General features: G+C 36.9%; 1 protein-coding gene and 1 pseudogene across 2 annotated transcripts; one reads left to right on the forward strand and one right to left on the reverse strand.

The window, feature by feature from the left end:
* Positions 1–16755: 16755 nt before the first annotated feature.
* On the forward strand, positions 16756–23835 carry LOC307118666 (GTPase IMAP family member 6). The gene is made up of 4 exons (XM_079804378.1): positions 16756–16875; positions 19379–19910; positions 20002–20078; positions 21915–23835. Exons 1-4 carry the CDS (start codon positions 16866–16868, stop codon positions 22562–22564), a joined length of 1269 nt encoding a protein of 422 aa, XP_079660504.1. The 5' UTR covers positions 16756–16865; the 3' UTR covers positions 22565–23835.
* A 1167-nt stretch (positions 23836–25002) lies between these two features.
* On the reverse strand, positions 25003–26318 carry LOC307118419 (GTPase IMAP family member 7-like; annotated as a pseudogene). The gene is made up of 2 exons: positions 26270–26318; positions 25003–25764 (listed from the first exon to the last, which is right to left on the reverse strand). The product of its transcript is annotated as a GTPase IMAP family member 7-like (transcript).
* Between the last annotated feature and the right edge of the window lie 1086 nt (positions 26319–27404).

A 27404-nucleotide genomic window follows, 5' to 3' on the forward strand; every position in this document is an offset into this window, starting at 1 on the left:
GCTGACTGCAGTAAACCTCGGGATAAACAGAGAGACTAACATTAGCGTAGATGCCATTCTTTTTATGATGTAACGAGTACATCAGGTGTTATGGGAAGGGTTCCCGGTTCCGCATGACCTAGTTATCGAGCCTAACAAGCATTTAATTAATTTGAATAATATAAATTAAAAAGAAATTGTGTATGCCATAGTAAAGAGATGAGTTTTTAGTCTAGATTTAAACTGACAGAGTGTCTGCTTCTCGAACAATGCTAGGAAGACTGTTCCAAAGTTTAGGTGCTAAATAGGAAAAGGATCGACCGCCTGCAGTTGATTTTGATAGGTATTATCAACTGGCCAGAATTTTGAGACCGCAGTAGACGTGATGGAGTATAATATGTTAAGAGCTCGCTCAAATACTGGGGAGCCAAACCATTTAGTGCTTTGTAAGAAATAAGCAAGATTTTAAAATGTATGCGATGTTTAATAGGGAGCCAGTGCAGTGTTGACAGAACTGGGCTAATATGGTCATACTTCCTGGTTCTTGTAAGAACTTGAGCTGCTGCGTTTTGGACCAGCTGCAGTTTATTTATTAAGCGAGCAGGGCAACCACCCAGTAGAGCATTACAATAATCTAGCCTTGAGGTCATTACTGGTCATCACAGAGAACCGTTACACCCCTAGTTATTACTGTAAAGCTGCTTTGAAACAATCTGTATTGTAAAAAGCACTGAATCAGCCTGATGAATACTTCACTGAATGAACTCACCAATCAGCTACTGAATGAAAGCAGGTACTGAATCAACAAATGACAAATTGCACGTCAATGTATCATTATAATAGAGCCATTAGAGCCATTTTCTACTCTTTGTTTTTTAAATCTTTGCATAACTTAGCTCCTGTTATCTCTCTGGTCTTGTTCATCCGTATACACTTCGTCCAGAAGCCTAAGATCCAACGCCCAGGCTCTGCTGGTAGTCCCTCGCATTAGACTCAAGTGTAGAGGGGAGCGTGCATTTGTAGTGGCAGGGCCTCGTCTCAGGGCCTCGTCTCTGGAACAACCTGCCCCTAAAGATTAGAATGGCCCCTACCCTGTCAGTCTTCAAGTCTCTGTTAAAAACCTACCTGTTTTCTCTAGCATTTTGATTTCCATCCCTAGGTTGTTTTTCCCTCTTTTTTTTCACTTGAGTCTGTTACTGCTTTGCCATTTCTGTTGTGTTATGTTATATTTTAGTCTGATACTGTCTTTATCACTCCTGTCTTTCCATTCTATATTGAGTCTGTTACTGTTTTGCCATTGTATTTTTTTCCTTTGTCTGATGTTTCTGCCAATCCTGTCTTTCCATATTTGAGTCTGTTACTGCTTTGCCATTTCTGTTTTGCTATTTATTTATTTTTTCCTTAGTCTGATAATGTTTCTGCCAATCCTGTCCTCCCATTCCATATTTGAGTTTGATACTGCTTTGCCATTTCTGTTTTGCTATTTTTGTTCCTTAGTCTGATGTTTCTGCCCGTCCTGTCATTCCATATTTGAGTGTGTTACTGCTTTGCCATCTCTGTTTTGCTATTTTTTTCTTAGTCTGATAATGTTTCTGTCAATCCTGTCCTCCCATTCCATATTTGAGTTTGATACTGCTTTGCCATTTCTGTTTTGCTATTTTTGTTCCTTAGTCTGATGTTTCTGCCCGTCCTGTCATTCCATATTTGAGTGTGTTACTGCTTTGCCATTTCTGTTTTGCTATTTTTGTTCCTTAGTCTGATGTTTCTGCCCGTCCTGTCATTCCATATTTTGAGGCTGATACTGCTTTCCCACTTCTGTTTAACTATTTTATTCTTTGTGTCTGATACTTACTTGCCATTTCTGTGGTTTCATTTTATCTTTGAGTCTGATTGTAACTGTTATGTTCTGTTTTGTTCTATGGACTTCCTGTGTTCTTCCTGTCACATGTTCCTTGGTTCTAATTTTCCTGCCAATCGTCTTTCGTCATGGTCACCGTCATCATTAGTTTAGTTCTGTCAGCTGTGTCTTGTCAATTATCTTGTTCGTGTTCCCCTATTTAGCTCTCCCCTTTTTCCCAGTCTGTGACAGATCTCCGTTGTGTGTGTGTGTGTGTGTGTGTGTGTGTGTGTGTGTGTGTGTGTGTGTGTGTGTGTGTGTGTGTGTGTGTGTGTGTGTGTGTGTGTGTGTGTGTGTGTGTGTGTGTGTGTGTGTGTGTGTGTGACCTGCCTGTATTGTCTCACCGGAGTATCCTTCATCAGTAAACTTTGTTTTGAGTATTGTATTTACTAGTGCTGGGCGGTATACCGGTTCATACCGAATACCGGTATTTATTTATTTTATGATATGAATTTTGATGATACCGCAATACCGGTATATGTCGCTTAAACAACGTTCGGAACGCGGCGCAGCGCGTCATTGTTTGAGAGGGGACCCATTTCATTGATGCACTGTAGTAAGAGCAGTCAGAGCACAGTTGAGATCGCATTAACAGCACAGCCTATGGCTGAATCCTATACTCTCATTCACTATTCCCTAAGTTATCACTTTATTTGAAGGAGTGATTGAAAACGTGCGTGAAGTCTGACAGCGTTGTGTATACATCGGCTGTACACTCGTTATTGCGGTGCAATGGGATAGAATAAGTGCACTCATAACATCCACTAGGGTTTAGGACACCACTACAAAGCGCTGTCCCCTCCAAATAATGCCATTGAGGTTGCAATTTGAGGTTATAGGGGGCAATTTTGTATTCAGCCCTTGATTACAATGGAGAATTCAAATTACACGGGGTGCGCGAGAGAGAGCGGTTTCCGCGCGGAGCGCCGTGATAACAACGCTCACCACATGGATCAAATAGCACTGATCTCTGGCACTGATATAGACCGGGGCGAGCGTGTTTAAATTTTTTATATTTCATAAACTGTAGTGCTCTAGACATGAACCAGAAGCGTGTATGCGCGCATATTTCATCACGTTTTACTAAAATGAAATGTATGCACTGGATTACACTGATACAACCGTATGTCTGATCACGAACGCGCTGACACGATGGATTATTCTGCTACACTAAAGACAATGAATGATGCAAGTTAATAAATAAACTGACAATTCAAAGAAGAATGGGCAAAAAAGTAACTGCTTTATTCTTTCTGTGTTTAACTGATGTGTGTCCTTCGTTCAGAGAGTGCTCTTAATGTATTGTGCTTAAGGTGCCCTCAACTCAACTTTTAATATTCAGGTGTCTGTAAGTATGACTCTGAGCGTGTTGCAGTTCTGTGTTTTATTGGTTGTTTTCTCTCCACAGCATCATTTTGTGGGGCTTTGTAAACCTGTATTAACTCTAGTGTGTAATTTTTCTACAATATTCACTCGTCATGACAGTAAAATAGGGCATTCTAGTTAATCTACTGCATTATTTACTGTCTCAATCAGTAGAAAATGTGATTAACACCTTGTCATGCATAGGGGAAAAAAATACCGTCAGATACCGTGAAACCGATATAATTTAGAAAAATACCGTGATATACATTTTTGGTCATACCGCCCAGCACTAGTATTTACCTGTCTTTGCCTTTCTGCCTGCACACACCTTGACCGAAGATCTGACCACCCAAAATGGACAATAGGGCAAGAATCATCATTCTGGCCCAGGAGAGCCAAGATCTCCTTACCTTTATTCCCTGTTTTGTTTCTGTTGCCCTCACCAGTGTCCTCGATGACGAGACACTGAAGACGCTGTTCAGGATCGGGGCCACTCTCCATCACCCCATGGACCTCCCAGACACCACGGATTTGAGCTGGAGAGAGGCAGTTATCCGGTGTCTGGAGAGCATTGTGTCCCGGTCCTGGACACACCCTGTCCAGTCTCGTCCCGTCGTAACCCCCCTTCTAAGGCTTGAAGCCACGCTTGAGCCTTCGTCTCCAGCCAAGATGGCTCCCACCATACCAGAACCCTCGTCTCTGGCCAAGATGGCCGCCGCCACCCCAGAGCCCCCGTCTCTGGCCGAGATGGCTGCCGCCACACCTGCATCACCAGTGACACTGATACTGTCCTGCTACTCCAGTCCTCCCATTACTTATTTGAGTCTGATACTGCTTCCCACTTCTGTTTTATTTTAAAATCGAGTCTGATACTGCTTTGCTATTTTTTATTTTATTTTAAGGTTGCTCTTAGTTTTGCTATGAGCTACAAATCATTTTTCTATGCAGGTACTATTTTGCTATTAATATCTGTTTGTTTTGTAAAGAACTTTGGTCAGCCTAGTGGTTGTTGTAAATGTGCTATATACATAAAGTGAACTTGATTAGGCTGCTTGTACTTGCTGTACCAGAAAGAAAGCAAAATATATATTCTCTCTTTGTCTCACAATCCAGTCTTTGTTTCTGGTTATTCTCATTTTTATAGTCATCATTGTACATTAGAAAACAGACAAATAAATGTATCTCATCTGAATCAACACCACCATTACCCTGACATGGTTGGACAACTACAACAGAGACAGACAATGATAATTCAACTGTGTGGTAGAGGGAAAGCATCTGTTATGATGAAGGTGGTTGAACTTCACATGCATTTAGCTGCCTCAGAAAAAGACAACAATCTTGCCTTCCATGCAAAAACACCCTGCTGAAGAAACAGACACTAAGATTAAAGGGTTAATTCACCCAAAAATGAAAATTAGCCCATAATTTACTCACCCTCAAGTCATCCTAGGTGTATATGACATTCTTCTTTCAGACGAATACAATCTGAGTTATATTTTTAAAAAAAGTCCTGGCTCTTCCAAACATTATAATGGCAGCGACTTGTTGGGTCATTTTTGAAGTCCATAAAATTGTATCTATCCATCATATAACTGCTCTACACTGCTCCAGAGGGTTACTAATAAAGGCCTTCTGAAGTGAAGTTGTGCGTTTGTGTAAGAAAAATATCCATATTTAAAACTTCATAGACTAAAATAACTAGCTGTCAGCGGTACGCAGGTCGACTTACGGCGAAAGCGTAACCCCTGACGCGATGTATAGAAGCATCGCAAGCTTTGACGTCTTTCGCAGATACGGCTGGGCAACAAACACAAGCCCCTCTTCTATCGAAATTCTCCGCCATTTCTCTTTAAAAATTCTTGTTTTAGACTTCTAATTCATGACCGTTGTTTTGTTTTGCTCTATCCTCTGCGCTTCTGCATTCGTCAATACGCATGGGTCAACGGTTACTCTTTCGCCGTAAGGCAACTTGCGTCCCGCTGACAGCCGGAAGCGAGTTATTTTAGTCTATAAAGTTTTAAATATGGATATTTTTCATACACAGACATGCCACTTCGCTTCAGAAGGCCTTTATTAACCCCCTAGAGCCATGTGGAGCAGTTATATGATGGATAGATGCACTTTTATGGACTTAAGTCACTGCCATTATAAAGCTTGGAATAGCCAGGACTTTTTTTAATATAACTCAGATTGTATTTGTCTGAAGAATGAAGAATGTCATATACACCTAGGATGACTTGAGGGTGAGTAAATCATGGTCTAATTTTCATTTTTGGGTGAACTATCCCTTTAACTGAGATTGCAGCAACATGTATTAACTGACTCTGTAACATACAGACCACTAGTGTTAAACCTCCCATTTACTAGTTGTAGCTGAAGCCTTGTGTATTTATGCACACAGAAACATTCACAAAGTCTTGTTTTCTGCTATTCCAAAGATGAAACCATACATTAAAGTGACACTTTTATTTGTCTTGTACAAAGTTTGATAAAGTTCTAAGTGTTTGTGTGTAATGATGAGAAACCCACTCCCAATAGGAAAAGGATCTCAGCTAAAATCTCTGTGTTAGCTCTGGTTGCATCAGCTCAAGTCTGTTAACCTGTTACGCCTGCCTGTTTGCCTAACACCTTTGATTGTTAGGCTTCAACAGCATGTTTAATGAGACTACCGATGACAAATGTCAGAGACAAGTGCAAACAGACTCTCAAGAGAGTAACATATTTTGTGTTGATTGGTCACAAGAGTTCACAGAATCGTTGCATCATAAGTCAAGCACAGAGACACTAGAGACCACACTGAACTTTGAGAGAGGAGACATCATTACAGATACAAACATTTGTGATAGGTGCTAAAAGGCTCTTTAGAGCATAACACTTTGTCAGATGAATAACATGGTCAAAAAAGTGTTAATTGGTCACAGAAGAGAGTCATTATGTCATAAGTGTGGAGAACACTGAAGCTTGTTGAACTTTGACTCTTTCCTTTAAACATGTACCTTCATGATGGAGTAGTTAATTACTCAGAATTACTCAAATGACATTTTTGTCCTTATCTTCTTAGGGATGATGAATCTGCTGATTACATATATCTACCTACCTACTTTTCGGCTCTCATACACACATAGGATTCCCACACCTACTGACCAATCATTTGCAATGATTTTTCTAACACTTTTCTAGATTTAGAATGACACGTGTATGTAAATTTCACAGAATTTTTAGTTCCAAATCTATATGATGAAATATTTTACAGCTGAAATGATTAAATATTTTAGAGCATACCTATGTATATTTACTATGAACCATTTATATTTTATTAATTTCCATGAATTTTCCAATAAAAAAAAAAAGACTAAAAAATCATTTTTAAAAAATCAAAAAGAGTAAAATCTATATGATTACATATTTTTACAGCTGAGCATATGAAGAAGCATGCATATCATTACTTTAAATTCCATTACTTTTAACAGGCGTGGAAACCATAATATTAAAGGGGTCATGAACTATATATATATATATATATATATATATATATATATATATATATATATATATATATATATATATATATATATATATATATATATATATATATATATATATATATATTAGGGATGCAACAATACAGTTAGTCCACGGTTCAATACATATCTCGGTTTTTAACCACGGTTTTCGGTTCGGTTCAGTTCTGATGGCTTGTCACATCAGATTTTTGCTATTCTATTCTGAGGCGACAGGAACTGCAAGGGGTTAAGGAGAAAAAATACTATTTTTTAATTGCAATACTCTTTCTTTATTTTACTTAAAATAACTGAAAAACCTTACTTAAACTTAAAACTTTACTTAAAAAAACCCTTGTACACAATCCTAGTATATTGTATATATATAAAGATTTACAGCTCAGAGCTGTACAGCAGCATTTAAGTATGAAATTGAATGAATAAATGTAAAAATAAAACACTACATAGACTTCACTATAAAACATTGATTCTTATTAAAGCTATACTGTATTAGAGTTTTTCAGTCAAGAGCAGGGAGTGATTTTCTCTTTGTCTTTTGTTGTTGTATTAACATTAAATGGATAGATCACTCAAAAATGAGAAATTAATACAGGTTTGGAACAATATTAGAGTGAGTAAATAATGACATAATTTTAGAGGTGAACTGTCCCTTTAAGGACAGCGTGTTCACTACTGCATTGCTGTCAATTTGCTTTCAAGACCTGCGTGCATCTAATATACAGAAACGCGCCGATTTTACTTTCACTTTAGACATAACCGACTGTGTTTATGTAAACCTTGTGTGTATTTGACAGTATTAGCGCAGTTAGACGACTACTTAGTCCAGTAATCACGTGTTTGACAAGTGTTTAGTGCGCACTCTGAGAAGCGCATGTTAAACCCGCGCACACGCCAGCAAGGCTTTAAAACGCATATAAATAATGAACTTTCGTGATTGTTAATAACTAAAGTGTTCCGTGAGTATAACTCTACCACTAACGTGTGATGTGAATGTATGTCGCGTTGTTCAATAGGCCTATATTGGGGTGGAGGCAAATGATAGAATTTGTAGAAAAATACTTAATTAAATGCAAAACCGAAAAACCGCAATTCACAGGCACGTATTGAACCGTGAAGGTCGTACCGAACGGTTCAATATTATATTGAGAATTGTGGCATCCCTAATATATATATATACTGTTGTCTGAGGTCAACTTATGACGTTCATATGGTTTTTACATTCAAAAACATCATTATGAATAAATAATAGGCTATTTTCTGCCCTGGTTTTGAGGCTCTCTCAAGAAACGCTGAGTTTTTATGGGCGTGCTGCACAGAAGACTTGGAAGTAAACGTCAATGGCTAGGATTGGATAAAAGATTTGCATATTTAATGAGCTTCAGCTCCCCTGTCAGTACATGTGCGAATTGTTTTGAAAACATGTAGGGAAACGGCAACCAGAATGAATCGCCCACAGGGCTCGCAAAATGTCTTTATCAAACAAGCACAATGATTCATCTCTCATCCACCCGCAATTGGAGTGCAAGTGCACTTAGGGTGTCCGAATCCACTTTTGCTAGTTTAATGATGGGAAAAATGGTTGGCGCATGGTCCAAAAGAGTTGTCCTTATTCTCTTAATGAGTCTTGGGTGTGTTTTGGCCTTAACGTGGAATAAACCAATTAGTCTCATCTCCCATTCCCTTTAAAAGCCAGTTGTGCTCGCATGATGATTCATCTCTCATCCACCCGCAATTGATTGGAATGTTATTTTTTATTTTGTACACACACACACAAATATCAAGTCAAGAGAGTGAACAACGTACATCAAGAAAGGTTATTGTTATTTCACTATTTAAGATTGCGTTTTGGTAGCCCGTCTGAAAAAAACACATAGCCCCGGGACGTTGGGCTTTGCAAGCACTGGCCCATACATGTCCGAGTCTGATCCTGAATCGCAATGAACCACAACACTACAAATAAAGGATTTATCAGCCTTTAACAGCATGCTAAGGTATGTTCAGTTAGACATGTACACATAATCAATACTATCTGTAACAATATAATACTATCACATATTAAAAAAAACATTAGTGTGTTGGTTCATTCATTCATGTAATCTCATGTTAATGAAACTTACAGGATATCCCAAGTTCTAAAGTTAATGAAATTTACAGGATAACCTTATATTACTATGATCTTTAGCTCAAGGGAAAGTTGATTTATCAATTCATGACCCCTAGGCCTACATCCAGTTAACTGAGGGGACCCTAGCATCAATATTGAAGGGTGCAATTTTTTTGACGGTAATATATACAAATATATACAATATAAATTAGTAATTCATGGGTAAACACAGTAGCTCTCAAAACACTGAACTGCTTCTTGGCATGTCAACTTCTAGTTCAACCAATGGAGTGAGTCTGACAGTAGCAGTGTTTAGCAACAATTTGGGAACTATCATTATTTTTGCAATATCATTTTAGTCACAAGGTGTACAGAAATTACACACTTCACTAAATAGTATTTAAAGTAATAGGTCACCCTTTCTGTGGAAAACAAAAGTATATATTTTGATTGATTAACTTTTATCTTATAGACAAGAAACAATGGGATAGTTTTCAAAGTGTATTTTGTGTTCCTTTTGGGGGTTGTGAACTATCCCTTTGACTTTTTAAATTGTCCTTTATTGATTCTTTGCACAGTGGTATAGGTCCCTCTCTGGAGTACTGTGTGCCGTTCTTCAAGACCAAGGTCATGAATGTTGAAGCTCTGTTGAGCCCTAAAAGAGGGAAGAAGATTACCTAATACAGAAACTTAAGCAGGGGTTCCTCAACAAAAGCCTGGTTGCATATCCACCTTTTTCCTGACGAACCTACTGCGTTTTGCATTATGGGAGGCACTTCGAGTTTGGGGAACTTCTGCTCAAAAAGACTAATACTTTCAAATTATAAGGCTACAAATAATCCTGTTCCATCAGTTTGATTGAATGAGCTGTCAATTTTCCGTGACATCATGGTATCACAAGAATATCTGTAGCAAGAGCTCTTTTCAGTCGCTGCATTCTTTTCCTCTTTTCCTGTAAAATGTCTCCCTTTTAGGGATGAGTCACGATTTTTGATTAGTTGATTTAATTATAGAATATAGAGTAGGTTGTGCGATTATTGTCAAACAAAAATTCCCCATGTTTTCGGTGCTGATGCGGTGGTGACGGTGGTTCATTTAATGGAAGGGTGGCGTTGCATGCCAATAACGCACCTTAAAGCTGATTAACTCTGCGACAACAGAAGAACAACATATTGGGCCCTATTTTGTCCCTGTCCCAAATGTCACACTTCATATGCACTTTTGGAGAGATGTTCCGATACCCTTTTTCCCTTCCCGATACTGATTCCAATACCTGGGCTCAGGGTATCGGCCAATACCGAGTACTGATCCAATACCTGGGTGTGTATCTGTATACTGTATAGACTACTAGCCCTGTATGAATTGCTAGAATTATTTTATGGTGTGTTTCAGACTTATTCCTTAATGAAACATAAACAAATACATACAGTGAACTACTGTATTCATTACTGAATTTGTATTATCTGACATGCATTTGACAGTAATATTATTTATTTTTCTTAAGCGAAAAAGAACTTTAAATGCAGCCACAAATCTAACACTGCAAACTGAAAAAAGGTATTTTAGTTGTACAATATAACTGTATAAAAAACAGTGCAACAAATAAATGTAGGAATATAAAAATATATATTAATCAGAAAATAATCTCTTTACAACAAAACAAGTGAAAAATAAGCAACCATCTAGGCATTATTATTGGTAGAGACGTATTATTATTACATAGAGACGTAGCTAAATCTACTGTACAGAAGTAGCCTAATATATTCTGTCAATTTAAAATGTTTTAAACCAAACTTTTATTTTGACGGGTTGCCGTGAAAATATTTCAGTGTCTGTGTTCCTCATATGACAGTTTTCCCAAATGAAACGGTATTCATGAAGTGACAGTTTATGTGTTCGTGTCCTCATATAGTGACCATAGACTGTGAATATGGAAGTAGAGAAACTGGTGGAGTTTACCGCTTGATAGTGACACACGGCAGAGATTATAAAGACAGCGGGCGAGTGTCACGCGCGTGTGTGTGTGTGTGTGTGTGTGTGTGCGCTCGCGGGCGCCAGCCATCCACACAGAGATGAAATACTGCTAAACAGCCAGTAAACAGTGGACATAGCCTACTGCTAACACGTTTTAATTTCTTCTTCGCTGCTCTAAACAGTGGTTATTTGTGGCAACACAGCACAACTTCCTGTTTCTGCAATGCATTCTGAGCACCGAAGAAGAACCGCGCAGTGGTTAGGCAAAGCTTGCGGTCATAAATAGGTCTTGTTTAAGAAAATGGTATATATGGTATATTTCCGATACAAGTATCGGAATCGGAACAACTCTACCATTAAGTCCACGAGACAGTAGGGTGTCCCATTAGTAATTTTAGGTCTCAGAAGGGTGCTCGCGAGCGCCCCCTTCACGGACGAAATGCGCCCTCGATGCGCACTTCTGCCGAGCCCACACTGGTGCGGGTTCCGCAGCGAACTTCTTCCCGACAGTCAAAACGGCGTTACGTCAATAAATTGCAGACTCTTAGGAAGACCACGAGGGTTTAGTGTGACATTTGAGACAGGGCCATAAACAATCTAAGCGCATGGTCTAAAGCGCACGACGCAAGTGCACTTAGGGTGTGTCCGAATCCACTTTTGCTAGTTTTACGATGGGAAAAATGGTTGGCGCATGGTCCAAAAGAGTTTTGGTCGAGTTTTGTTTTGGCCGAATAAACCAATCAGAGTCTCATCTCCCATTCCCTTTAAAAGCCAGTTGCACTCGCACCATGGCGGATTCGCTATTTACATGGTGGAATTTTCAGGTCAGCTAGTAGTTGCTGTGCGAGTAAACCTCACTCCTCGGATCTCAAGAGATGCTCTAGCGTCTGACGCTAAAGGTTGCAGCCTTTAGCCTCCTTGTTAGAGTGTCTGACTCCCATGCCGGCGGACCCTGGATCGAGTCTGCTTGGAGCGGGGCGGTTTGAACAGAAAGGGTTACACAAGGAAACAGATCTGCTCATCCAATGAAACCTGCTTGCTCATCATTACTGCAAATAGAAACCCTAATTCGGATACATGCAATGACTATCCATTATGACATGTAGGGACTTTTATATTTATGTACACAATATTAATCCTTCAATTTTTCATATTTAAAAATGTTTGAGTGCTGCTTCGCGAGTCCCTGTGCAAATAAGAATTGTGTACGCACGTTGTGGACCCACCCACCTATAGGCGCATATTACATATTAACATGCTCTTTTAATAACATTGGGCGCACAAATGGGCTCAAATGCATTTGCTATTTAAACAACATGCCGCAGGACATGAAAATGATAACTGTGCCAGGCTGAAACTAGCAAAAAACACGTGTCGTGCCTGGCGCCACATTGCGTCAGGTGTATGATATGGCCCATTGTCTCACACGCACACTGTAGACTTGCGTGGCATATAACGATTACAGTAACTTGGAACGATGTCAAATAAGAGTTCTGTGTAGAGTTCTTATAATAAAATGAATGAATGTACCTTTTTCCTTTTAAAGGGATAGTTCACCCTGAAATTAAAATAAAGCCACCTTTTACTCACCCTGCTGTTGTTCTAATGGCCTATGTCCTTCTATCTTTTTCGAACCTCAAAAGCAGAAATCTTAAAAATAGTCCTGCACACGCTCCTTCCTACAATGGCAGTGGATAGCGACTAGGGATGGGCGATATTTTATCGTTTGCGATATGCCGGTAAAAATTCTCCCCACGATAAGAATTTGTCTTCCCGCGATAATAACGATAAAGCCTAGTTGATGGCGCGACCCATCCGCACAGTGCCGCCGCTGTTACTTTATGATGGCCCTGGTGGCTGCGTTCGTCACTTTGTATAGCTGAACGGGGGTTGGAGAGAGAATTGTCTTGTAGTGCCCCCGCAGCACTCGGTGCCCTAAGCGCTGCGCAATGGGAGCGGCGGCACTGAATCCGCATCTCACGTGCAGAGCGAAAACAGCGAAAGCTGCGGAAGAGTTCATAGCTAAACGAGGTGCTACCTGAGGGCAATCTGAACCTGTACATACAGATGTATTTTCACTCGCTGAGCACTTGGACTGAGCGCTTAAGAGATTCGCTCTGTCTCAATCGATTGGTAAAGCATAGTATTTCAGTTCAACTCAATGAATGCGCAGTGTATTTGACGCACATTAAACACTAGTGTGAGGCGCGCGACTGAGAGCGCTCAGTGTTTCACACACACTCAAAGAGAGAGCGAGAAAGTCTTATACCACACAGAATTGACGTGCTACATGTAAACAATATCCTTTGTTGTATTTTCCTGTAAAATAATGGTGTTTATTTTGAATTATTCAGCCTTTCATGAACAGGAAGAAACGAATGCACAAACGGGAACCTCATTGGCTGGCACGCACCTATTACTGTGTTTTGATTTCAGCAAATCAGTTTGAATGAGCGCTGACAATGTGATTAATATTCATTAACCCAGAAGCTCATTAATCCTTAGTGCAGTTTATTTTTATTAGTTGAAGAATTCGTGGTATTATTATCTTATCAACTCAAATTACTGAAGTTCTATCATTAAATCATTATTTGTAACTTTTTTGTAATCTGAAGACATTTTTGGGATAATTACTTTAGCTGTTTTCTGCTATTTTTACCACTGTTTGCACCATGAGTGTATGAATAAATACAGAATCGGTTTACATTTAAAACTTGTCATTGATTTGAATTATTATTGTTTGTATTGTGTGATGTTTTTCAGCACAGTTGCACTATTTAAACATTACCGAAACATTAAACATTATTTACAGAAGACAATTATATCTGCAACTTTTCCATTTCTGAAAAGGCTGATGTGGAATTTTACATTAAAAAAAATAAATGTATATATATTATGTATTATAGGAGCCTATTTGATGACGGGTACGTTTTACTTAAGATCATTGTTTGTTTTTCTGAGTCTGCATGCAGAATGCAGCTCTCACTTGTATCCAAAAACATGGGGAATGATACTACATTTATCGTCATTGATATCGTTATCGCAATAAATACTAGAAAATATCGGGATACATTTTTAAGTCCATATCGCCCATCCCTAATAGCGACCAGGCTAAAACATTACAAAAATGATAGAAAAGTATCACACAATGATCCAGTGAGACGCGCGCCATATATGGAAAGTGTTCAGGAGGCATATTATAAGGTTATGCGAGAAGATTTTCGGATGCAGCCAGTCTATCAGAAGCACTCTCATCACATTTCATTGTCTGGTCTCGTCTTTACAAGACAAGTTATTGACTGTAGTGATGGGCAGACCGAGGCTTCTTGAAACACTAAAACAGTTGAAGCAAATGTGCCGAATTGTGTCGAAGTTTTGAAACAATTCAACACCCGTCTCCAAGGCGCCCTCTGCTGGTCAGATCAGTGTAAATGCGACAAAACCCCAGGCCAAACATGCATAAAAACACCTTTTACAAATCTATTGCAAAAGTTTTATTGAAAGTAAAATCTTTCAAATGCAATTAACTAATCATCTAATAAAATTAAATATGTGTCTATATGTTCTTGAATCAAATGTCAGGGGTTGTTTTGTTTGTTCCATGGATGGCTCAGATAAACAGGCCAATACGAGACTAACTATTATTCCTTTTAATTATACTAATGTCTAATTAAAATGTATCTAATTCTACAAATGTGTAAAACTGATCAGAAATCAGGTAAAACCCACAGACACTTGTTCAGTAATAATTTGATACAATGCACTTATTGTGTACATGATTGATTTTACATTGGACTTACATTTTAAAAAATGCCTGCATGTAATTACATCTGTAATTAATTTCTGTAGTTACATTTATAATTACACTGTTGACACTTCCCTTACACCTAACCCTACCCTTAAACTTACCCATACCACCACATCTGTCTTTAACTTTACCCGTATCCCACCTCAATATCAGCAAAAGTGTTTTGCAACACAATATGAACACAGTAAGTACATTGTACACATTTTTCTATGTAAGTACATAATAGTTAAGGCCACCTACTATAAAGTGGGACCATCATTATTTATGTGTAAACATTTAAATAACAGGGGATAAAAGTGTATTGGGATAAAAGTTTAAAGTTTGGGTATAAACACCATGCTATGGTAGTGATCAACTGAAAGTATTTTGACACTTGTATTATATTTATCGTTACGCCTGGAGGTGGCGACAAGTGAGTGTTTAAAAAAGTGTTTGTCATTGCTCATTCATTGAAAAGATTTATTCACATTCACAAACGCTGATGCTTCCAATAATGAAACAAGTCTTTATGAATGAGACATTGACTCCATTCAAATTATTATTTTTAATAATTTCGTTCAAATTAATATGTTTTCAAATAGACTAAAGTGATTAACATTTTGTCAGAAAGTATGCATGTTTATATATATATATATATATATATATATATATATATATATATATATATATATATATATATATATATATATATATATATATATATATATATATATATATATATATATATATATATATATATGTCCATTTTTTTTTCTTTAGAATCGTGGGATGAATTCGATCTCTACTTCTAACAAAAACATTTTATTTATTTAGAAATGTGCATCTTTAATGTAAGCTACATTTGAGTATTTTCTGGAGTACAGTGTCATTTTTATCTCACTTGAATTCCTGATTAAATACAATTTTATCCACTCAGTTTTTTTCTTTCTATTAAAATAGTAACTTAGCCTACATCTAGCCTAGCTATGAGCTTGAGTTTGAGACATCGTTTAACGGTTGAGTCAGACGAAAAGAAAATCGTTAAATATTTGCTGATTTACATTCTTAAATGTTTACGAATATATTAACACACAGTTTTTAAACTGTTTTAAAATAAATTGTACCTAAAACGGGAGATTTTTTTATAAACCAAACCCCCAGGCTTTGAGGAGAGTCGCGTGAGTTCCCTGTTTTGCCAGACTAAACGCGGCCCTTATTGTGTATTACATTATTTAGACAACTTAAAGTTTTATCATTTGGAAAATGATTCCTACCTTTGACAAAAACCATCAGGTAAACCTCAGGTGCACACCGTCCATGACCACGGAGTTCGTGACACCTTTATGACAAGGCGTGGATTTTTAACAATCGGTCAGTCAGCCTGAGGATTTCATAAAAAATCCACATAAATGTCCACTATTCGCATAGTGAAAAGTTTATGTACAAACAACTGAGTTTTGGCTATATAAATTGTGTATAAAATACCTATAACCATACCCAGAGCTCACCCTAGGTAGACTCCACTTAAAGGTGCAGTACGCTGTTGATATTTAAATTTTCTAAGGCAAGTTTATAAATGTTACATGTCCTAATTGAACTAAGGCCTAATCCTGGTTTAAAATAAGCCCTGTCTGTGAAACCAGGAATTAAAGTTTTATATTTAAAGAAACAAATAGAACTACTTTTTATAAAAAAAAATAAACTCCTGTCATATCACTGGCATATCAATTTAATTTATTTTATTAAATTATGGCAGCTCCCCTCTCATTGGGTATGCTGATGTCACATGGCCAGTCAAACTCTGGTAACCTTTGAATAAATTAAATAGGAGTGACAAATATGCAGGAGTACAAGATCATGTGACTTGAATCTGGTTATTCAGGCCTAGTGCATGCATTTTAATCTCATGTGAAGATTCCAGGTCTGTCAAATGTCTTTTGAGTCATTATCTTTTTCTGTATATACTTTTTTCTTGAGCTGTCAGAACGAGTTGGCACTCCACAGAAAAATAAAATCATATCCAAAGTAAAATAACTATAATCTCAGTGTTTAGTGAGGACCTATTTAGAGAAGATTTTGATCCGCCCCTTTTCAAAGTAAAAAAAAAAAAAGTTTCAACCTCCCCAGATTTTCACTTTCAGATACAGTGCAGACTCTTACCAGAAATTCTCTTTCAAGAAAATGTGTCTCACATTTTGTTTGTTTTTGTGTGGAATGATCTGAAATTGAGTCAGTATGTCAAAAGGTAAGCTTCTAAAAATGTTTGCCGTTTTAATCTGAAATAATTAAGGTTTAATAGCGAGGAATCTTTGAAACATTTATCCATTTGAGCGTTTCAGAGACTTACTGATGTTAGATGTAAGATAAAGTTATACGATTAGAGCTCAGCTGTAGCTCAACTAGTAGTTTGTGGAGGTGGCAATGCTAAAGTCTTAGGTCTGTTTCCAAGGGAACTCACATATTGTAAAATGTATACTTTGAAGTCACTTTGGATTAATTTGTAAAATATTGTGTGACTACTGGTACAAAAAAAAAGTTGCTGCCTTAAATTTTAAACTCAATCAACTTGGATGTTTAAGTAATTTTAACTTCATTTATATTAAACTGATTTTAAAAATCAGTTGAATCTTATTTTGATGAGTTTAAGCAATGTAAAAACATGTCAAAACTTATTGATCATATAATTTAAAGTGTATTTGAAAAGCTTTAAAGGGTCATGAAACCCTGTGTGTCAGCCGTCAGTTCTAACCACAGTTTTGAAAAATGCTATAAAAGTGGGCGTGGTTTAGTGGTGGAGGGGAGACTGACAGCACATCAACAGCTTCTGATTCAGACCATTTTATTTCGCTCTCATTAAAAGCATCAAAGCTTCCCACAAATGCACGCTGCAAATGACCATTAAGTTACACACAACACAATATACATGGATTTGTAAGCTCACCGTTACACAAATACAACCTGTGACACCTATAATTCAATGGACAATTAAATGCACAGCCATTCGCAATTTGTTCTCTGCATCGAAAAAATATATGAACACGCTGTTGCATACCTTTGATAACTTTTGAGGCTTATTTTGTGGAGTTTTTATAAGCCGTTTGGTCGGTTAAATGGCCGTGAAGAGCGTTTACCCTTACAGTGTGGATGAATCGCGTTTGTGTGAAGACTCAGGATCTATTGAAGAGAACGTAGGCAACACAGAAACTCATGCAAAGCGAAAAAAACAATCCATTAATGCTCACTGTTTGAAGCGGCAGTCAGAGGAAAATGCCTATCCACGTGTCATGAATAATTAAGCGCATGCTATCATGAATTAAGCAACACGTCTTCTCATAGGACAAAGACGCGCAGACTCATGAATAATTATGAGACAGCGATGAGTCATCGCCGTACTATAGTCCGAGAAAACGTCACATCCTATGACATTGAAATGAAGACGAATTTAAACCAGGAAGTTGAAAATAGTAGCCTGGATGCCAGCCGAACTTAGCCCCGCCCAGAACATTTGAGCTTGGCCAGTTCGGTCTGGACTTGATCCGTAGAGGAGTAATTATGCCCGAACAGACACTGTTCGGACCAATGAAATTGTCAGGGCGGGCTTTAGCCGATGATGGACAGATGATAAACAGTAACGTAGTCATCCACGTCATCAAAGGTGCTTGGGTTTAATTTGTTCTAATTCTAAATGGAGAACTTGTTCCTATATGCATTCACCTTTACTATTTCTCTCAGAAATGATGATCGTGTTGGTAAGTACTCTGTGTATCTTTAAATTCTTTTTTTACAACACCGGCAAAGATCGTTTACACTCATCTTTTTCTTCTAACGTTACTTATTCCAGCGTGCGTGCAAACAGGGTTGCCAAGTTTTTACAACAAAACCTGCCCAATTGCTACTAAAAACTAGCCAAAAACATGCCCAATAGCTTTCTGGGGGGGTTCTCCTGAAGAAAATTGCATTTGGGGGGTAAAATATGTGTTATTTTGACAGGGCTGCCTGCTAAAATTCGCATTCCTGGGTCTGTATATCACATAATTGGGGTCGCTTCAACCCGTGGACTTGGCAACACAGTGCAGTTGAGTTCTGTTGACATTTGACAACTAACGTTATGCGTCGCTCAGTTGCTCTGATTGGTTGTAGGTCTAGCCAATTGAGGTTTTTCCTGGCTCGGTTAAAACACGCCCCTTAATCACAGCCCAACGGAGCAGTATCAGACTCATATTCTGACTAGAATTGAGTATGACGACGACAGGCTATGAAAATAGAGCAAAAAGGTTTAAAATTAACTAGTTTTCTCCCACAATCAAAACTAACAGATGCTAACATTATCTTCCATGATGTTCAACACACACACTTCTGTTAAAGTCATTTCTTGACCCTTTAAGACGAACTTAAAAGAGCATTAGAATATTTTGATAACACTTTACAATAAAGTGTCCTTTACTAACATTTAGTTAGCAAGAACTAAAAAAATTATATATCTATAGAGCCTTTATTTACCTTCATGTTAATTTGAACATGTACTCGTACATTTTAAAATGTGTGAGTGCACTTTGCATTTACATTTATTAATTTGGCAGATGCTCTATTCAAAGTATAGCTTACAAATGAGGCACAAACAAAGCCATTCATACTTAACAGACTCTAACATGATTAATAAATGCTAACATAATTAATAAATGTTAACAACCTTACTGTGAAGTCTCAAATTCAAGATTTCAAAAATGCTTTTGTGAACTTCATTACAGGACATGACCATACTGAGCAAGTCCGTGGAGACGTAAAAATGTTTCTGATAGGGGCAAACAGCTGGTGTAAGTGTCTGGTGGGAAATAAAATTCTTGGCTTTGAACATTTCCTGCCAGAACAGTCCACATTTGCTGAAGAGGTATCGCTGCAGATAGGAGGCAGATGGATTACTGTTATTCAAGAGCCTCAGGCTGTAATTCAGAGGTATATGGAGACATCATCCAGGTGTATGATTTTATTCGTTCTGCAGCGTGACCATGTTTCTCAGAGGGATATGGAAGAGCTTGTAGCTTTTCAGCAAAAGTTCGGAAAGAAAATGGAGAACAACACTGTTGTTGTTCTGGTCAGTAGAGAAGATAAAACATCAGCAAGGCCAAACAAAGAAACAGATGAGAACCTGGATAGCATTCTCTATCAATGTGGAAGGAAAGTGTGTGTTTTTAACAAAAATATGGAGCAACATGACTTAATCAAACAACTGATTACATGTTGTAAAAGTGTGCCTGAGCTGCAAGTAAACAAGCATGAAAGGTAAGACTAAACATATGAGTTTATCCAGATGATCGTACCCATTCCAGAGAGGTCAAATCCATTCCTTAATCCATTTTCTATTTAACTGCAGATCATTACAGAGGACCGCATCTGTGGAATGGGCGGTCTGTAATCCACAGGAAGCAATGCCACGAGAGCATATACCAGGTATAATATCATAATCTAGAATTCTAAATAATCAGAGGAAGAAGATAAAAAGAAGATAAAAACAAAAAGGTTTAATTTCTTCCCATGAAAGAATCTAAGAAAGAATAGAGGAGAGCCTTTCATGTAAAAAAAGGAGATGGTCGATTGCTGATTTGTTTGATACTTACAAGACTATCTTGCTATTTATATTAACATAGTGACATATTTAGAGGGATAGTTCACCCAAAAAAGAAAATTCTGTCATTTAGTCATCCTCAAGTTGTTCCAAACCTGCATGAATTTCTTTCTTCTGCTAAACACAAAAGAAGATATTTTGAAGAATATCGGTAACCAAACCCCATTGACTTCCATAGTATTTTTTTTCCAAGCTGTGGAAGTCAATGGGGTCCTTCTGGTTACCCATATTCTTCAAAATATGTTATTTTGTGTTCAGCAGAAGAAAGAAATGCATACCATTCGGAACAACTGAGTAAATGATGACAGCATTTTCATTTTTAGGTGAACTATGCTTTTAAATCAGTTCAATACTTCACAGAAAGTCTAAATTTAAAGGGATAATTAACCCAAAAATGAAAAGTATCCTATAATTTACTCACCCTCAAGCCATCCTAGGTGTATATGACATTCTTCTTTCAGACGAACAAAATCTGAGTTATATTAAAAATGTTGTGGCTAATCCAAGCTATATAATGTCAGTGAACGGCAGCTCAAAAATTGAAGATCAAAAAAGTGCATCCATCCTTCACAAAAACGTACTCCACAAGGAGGGGGTTATGGACATCTGAAGCAAATCGATGGGTTTTTGTAAGACAAATATCTATATTTAATATATTATGAAGTAAAATATCTAGCTACCGGCGGACCACCTTCCATATTCAACCTACAAAAAAAGCATAACTGGCGCGACGATGACGTAGGACGTATAGCGTAAGCGTTTTGAACTGCAAGAGCCGTTAAACTCCGTAAGTTGAATACGGAAGGCGGTCTGGCGGAAGCTTGATATTTTACTTTATAAAGTTGATTAGCTTTATAAAGTAAAATCTGAGCTGAGTGGATTACTTTTATAATGGATGGATACACTTTATTGAGTTTCAAATTTTGGCCTGCCATTCACCAGGGTTGCCAGGTTTTCACAACAAAACCCGCCCAATTGCTACTCAAAACTAGCCCAATCGCGTTTCAGGGGAGGTTCTCCGGTAAAAATTTGTTTGGAGGGTAAAATATGTTTTTTGGCAGGGTTGCCTGCTAAAATTTGCTTTCCCGGGGCTAAATATCACACAATATGGGTCGCTTCAACCCTTGGACTTGGCAACACAGCCATTCACTGCCATTATAATGCTTGGATTAGCCAAGACATTTTTTTATATAACTCTGATTGTATTCGTCTGAAAGAAGAATGTCAGATACACCTAGGATTTTTGGGTGAACTATCCCTTAAAGCATAATAATATGATTATTATGATTCACGAAAACAGAGATGAAGTACGTAGCACTGGCTTTGAACTTTGAGCCAGTAGAGTGTAAGTCAGATATTATCAGGTGGAGATGAGCTTTTAGACAGAAGATTTTACTGTCCAAGCATTCTTAAGCCATGTGCGATGATGATGGTACCAAAATGAAAATGTAAAATAGCATTGGACTGCACACTAATCTATTTTGGTAGCGCAGTGCAAAAAGAAGTGAAAAGGTAACCTTTTCACAATCAGACTATAGTGTACAGCAAAAGAGGTCCATGTCTCCATGTAGAATTAGAAAAGAAAGGATGCAGTTTTTGAAATGAATGTAATGTTATGTTATATGTAACGTTACGTTACGTTATGCTATGCTATGTTTAAGGAGATAACCAAGCTGCCATCAAGAAGAAAAACACCTTGACCATTGTGCTGCTGGGACAGACAGGAAGTGGAAAGAGCGCTACTGGAAACACCATCCTGAGAAATCGTCGTTTTGAATCACGTGCCAGTTCTGTGCCAGTGACACAGGCGTGTCAGATGGCAACGGAAACTGTTTGTGGAATCAAGATCAGGGTCATTGACACCCCAGATTTCTTTGATGAAGATCTACAAAACCAGGAAGAACAGATAAAGAAGTGCAAAGAACTCGGGCAGCCAGGGCCTGACGTGTATTTGCTGGTCATGGAGCTTGGCCGTTACACAGATGGCGAGAGAGCGATAGTTCCGAACATACAGAGAGCGTTTGGTGCAGATGTGGTAAAAGAAACCATTGTTCTTTTCACAAGGAAAGAGAAATTAAGAGAGAAAACTGTATCCGAGTACATTAAAAACACTGACACCCAACTGCAAGAGTTGATCCGAACCTGTGGGTCAAGGTGTCAAGCATTTAGCAACAATGACCACTATGTTTCTCAGGTCGAGAGACTATTAGAGATGATTTTGGAGATGAAGAGGAAAAATGGAAACCCTGACATTTTAGAACACTACTCATATTCTAAAGAATCAGAGAAAAAGGACTGCAGAATCCAGTAGACACTGGTAGCCTTTTGTTCTGTGTGAGTAGTTTGATTTGAAAACATGTTTAGTTCATTTTTGCCACAATCAAATGAATACACTGTACGTCATTGTTATGTTGCATGTCAATACTTTACAAGAACAAATAAAAAAAAATCTAATTTATCCACTACAGTTTCATATGTTAAACAAAAAACAGTAAAATAGACAAGCAAAGACTAAAATATTTGAACTGTGAAACCTAATACAACAAATGGTAGGCCCTATACAAAAAAAGTTAATTTGGACCATTTTTTGTGCTAGTCAGGGGTAAAATTTCAGAGAATGTGGTCCTCCTACAAGTCTATACTCTTTGTGTTGAAAGATTCTAAAGATTTTCCTTTTATGATAACAAGAGAATGCAAACTATTGTGTCGTAGGTTATCTCAGTCTATCATTAACATTCCTTCTGACAAACATGTTTCATTCTCTTCCTTGTAAGAAACATGCTGAAGAATTTCCTCCTTTTGGGAAACATTCTGCATAGAATCTGATCAGCACAGATGACATGCGAGTATAGTGTTTACTGACTGTTGGTATGGTTTTTGAAGGGACTTTTTTTATTTCCTGTTGTGTTCTAGAACATAATTTGCATAGTCATGCCTCAAACTGGAAATGTAAGACCACTGCATGCTTTAAAAATGCAAGTTACTGTCAAGTTGCTTTGTAAGGTCTGCAACAGTTGTCAGATTTGAACCCCAAAAGTCAAATTCTCAGCTTAACTATTGTAACTATAACATATATATATAGAGATATAGGTCTTTTGTGTACATTGAAAAAGTCTTAGATCGTTGAGATCAGCTCATGAACAAAAGCAAAAGTGTTGCATATAATTTTGTTCAGTGTATATATATCTTGATTAAAAAACAAAACAAAAAAAAACATCTTGAATTTAAATTAAACTGATTTGGATAAAGGGGTCTGCCAAATGCCTAAATGTAAAAACATTCAAATTTTCTGCCCAGTCAAAACCCATTATTTCGTTAAATATTGTTGTTTTAACATATTTACTGTCAATCTTTTTTCGAGCAGAGATCTGTGCTTAAATAATTTTGTAATTCATGACTGCAGACCCAAGGTTGGTCTCTTTTTAAAGAAAACTGATTCAAAAAAATTCAAAAAGTGAAAAAGTTTACTGTAAAGCAAATGTACTGAACTATATTTGTATATGCCAATGTACTACCATTCAAAAGGTTTTTAATGTTTTTAAAAGAGGTATTTATGCTTACCAAGGCTGTATTTATTTTATTAAAAATACAAAACAAATCACAGTTTTTTATTTGAATATATTTTAAAATGTAATTTATTCTTGTGATGCAAAACTGAATTTTCAGAATCATTACTCCAGTCTTCAGTGTCACATGATCCTTCAGAAATCATTCTAATATGATATGATTTGCTGCTCAAGAAACATTTCTGATTTTCAATGTTAAAAAAAAAATCTGGATTCTTTGGTAAATAGAAAGTTAAAAAGAACAGCATTAATTTGGAATAGAATTACATTAAATATAATGTATCACTGGGTCTAATACATCACACTAATATTCATTAAAAAAAAACATATACAGACCTCTTGTTTTCACAGTATAACAATTTTACATGTATTTACAGAATATAACTGATTCTTAACAAATATTAAAAGATAATGGTAAAAAAAAAATGCTAAATTGTGAAAAGTTTCCAATGTTTCTTAAAATGACTTCAGATGTCACACATTATTATTCATAGATTACTCTAAAGAAATGCAAGAAAAAATAGTAAAGACAGGGATACATTTATGTCTACAGTTATAAAGTAGATGTTTTTTCTTAAAAATGATTTTGATGCATGTAATTACGGAACATAGGCATAAAATTAACTGCTAATCTCATGTATACCATCACTATATATACTGTAAGTACTAAATTGTACAAAATAGAACTCAAAAACAAAAGTGCTAGAGAAAAGGAGTCAGTGCAATTAAATGCAATTCATGCAATTCAATTATATATAACTTATTTCACCACAACAGGAGTACATTTTCTAACAAGTTCAAATTAAAATGCACAATAAATGTCACTGTGGAGGTCTTAACAACATTTGATAAAATTATAGGATCAAGTTACAGATCAAGATCTTCTCTCATCAAGAATCTCTAGAAAACTACCATTTATTCTTTAGAAGGTTGGCCACCTCTCTATTGAATTAAACGTACACTGTGTAACGTCACATAAATGAGTAAGGTGTAAAATAAAACTACAGCTGAACATAAACACAATGGCCAGTTTCAGACAGTGCTTAGATTAAGCCAGGATTTGACCTTAGTTCCATTAGCACATTTAAGTAACATTTATAAACATGCCTTAGAAAGAAAAAACATTACTGGTGTGCATCTTGACACAAAACAATGGCACTGACTTAATTTAAGATATGACGCTTTAGTAACTGCAAGAGCTATCAATAGCAAACTGTTCGTGAAGGTCTTCCTTCAAAGTTTGCTGGAACAAAACAACTCTGTTGTCCAGAAGCCCAAGAAAGCTAAACTGATATTCCAGAAGCTCTGCGACCGCTCTCTCCATGTTCTGTTGCTGAATTAGTTTTTCCGCTTCTTGAAACATTTCTTCAGTGAAGCATTCTCCCCCATTTGCCGCCACCATTTCATCTATTTTCTCAATTAATTTCTTCACTTGAGGTCGATTCTTTGTGTCATTGTTATTAAACACAACATCTACTACCACAGCTCTGGATCACTTTACGGAGTTCTGCATGGCCTGTTGATACATAGTCTTCTATTTTATGACCATTGAGTTGATCTCCATGAGTGAAGACCACTATCATGTATCTTGAAGCTTCTTCTCCAAAAAGCTTTTGCAGGGCTTGGACAGATTGTTGCTCTTCAGCAGTGAAGCGGCCAATTTGTATCACCAGCAGGAACACATGAGGACCTGGTGCTGAAACCTGAATACATCTCACTATTTCTCTTTTGATGATGTCTTTCTCTTTGCTGGTATCCAAGATCCCAGGTGTGTCAATCACATAAATGTCTCTATGGTCATAGACAACGTGTGCTTTTTTGCACATTTCAGTGACAGAGTTTGCAGAAGGGCATGAGCGAAAAACCTTTCTATTAAGGATGGTGTTCCCTAAAGCACTTCTTCCCACTCCAGTTTTTCCAATCATTACTATGCGAAGTGGTCGACCTATCAACACAGAAAAATGAAGGACAAAAAAAATAGTGACAATTAAACTTCTATTGATACATTTTAACTGCATTGGTGGACAAGGACAGAGGAAGTGACATTGTATAAAATTCAGTTTTGCATTTTAAGCCTGGCCTAATATTGTATCAAATCAATGCTTTATGATGCAAATAGGCTACATTAAAATAATACTTGAGATCTACATCAAAAATCATACGAGTCATATACTTATTCATTTAATTAAAACATTTAAATGTAGAAGGGATGACACTTCTCTGACCTTTAGCTTGGGTTGAAGTTGACTTACTATTATATTTTTGTTCAATGTATATTTTACAAATTTGTCAAACAATAATTGGCAAACCCCTGTTTGGAGGGGGACCTTATGACAATAGACATTAAATGGTTCAGTCTCACTGTTCACACTTTTCATTTACTCACACAAAATTCTAATTATTTATTAACATGATAAAATATAAATTAAAGTAAAAAGCACAAAACTTACTTTGCTCAGTAGAAGTGCGGCGACAACACAGACACTTCGTACAGGCCATTTCTTTCAGCAACAGTTCCTCTCAACATCGACTGAAATTACTTTTTTGCAACACCGTATTAGTACTAGATATTTTTGTGACGCCACTTGTTAATTTTTTTCAAATGTACAAAGTTAGATTTTACTTTCATTCGCTCGCTATTTCCTGCTTCACCACATAACAGAAATAACACAGGTGTTTCTCACAACCTACACAGTAAAACATTATATGATCAATAAGTTATCACAACATAAGTTAAAAATAAGTTAATTTTCAACTTTTTTTGCAACTTTTTTTTATGTTATACAAGACAACTCATTTTTTTAAGTCAGTTTAATGTAATTTTTAGATTGTATACTGAAAATTCCAAGCTGCAACTTTTTTTTTTTTGGTGAACAGACGAGAAATTCAACATGCCAAAAGAAGTAGTTGTTAGTTGGAGGTTTTTAATTTTCTTTTTTTTATCTATTATTTTGTTCATTTTTGAACATTCTGCTGATAGTTTTTATATGTTTCTTTGTATCTGAAATTACACATTGTATTTAATTGTGAGAAAACTGGTTTAATCCTTTACTGGAGAAAAATCTGAACAAGATTCAGCCAATTCTGCATTGTCACTGTGGTCCTACTGTGACAAAACAGCGCTGAAAAGTGCTTGATAGGAAACACTGGATATACTCCCAGCCAGGAAAGTGCATGTTTCAAAAGGCTCTAGGAAGAATTGTGTGCTTTTTTCAGCACAGGGGCTGATTTGTAGTTTGTACCACAAAAGATTCTCTGGGTTTTAATTAATTTTTTTTGGTTTTGTATTTCCCATTCATTTTCTATGTTGGTCTTTTTGACCGCGAAGGAGCCAAGTATTTTTATTATTTTTTTTCAGTCCTTTAACATATCAGAATCATGTCCATAATTGTTTTGTGTTCACATAGCAAAAGTCACCAAGTGTCACCCCAGCCCACATTTCAAACATCATTTTTTGACCGAAGAGGCCAAAAGGGATAGGGGAGAGCGGGGTTCTCAGTTTGTGTAAATCCACTTGGGGTTCAGAGTATTTATTTTTTCCCACATTAATTGCACACATGTCTAGTACAATTATGTGGTTTTGTT

This window comes from Gobio gobio, assembly GCF_949357685.1.
Source record: "Gobio gobio genome assembly, chromosome: 22".
Lineage (NCBI taxonomy): Eukaryota > Metazoa > Chordata > Actinopteri > Cypriniformes > Gobionidae > Gobio > Gobio gobio.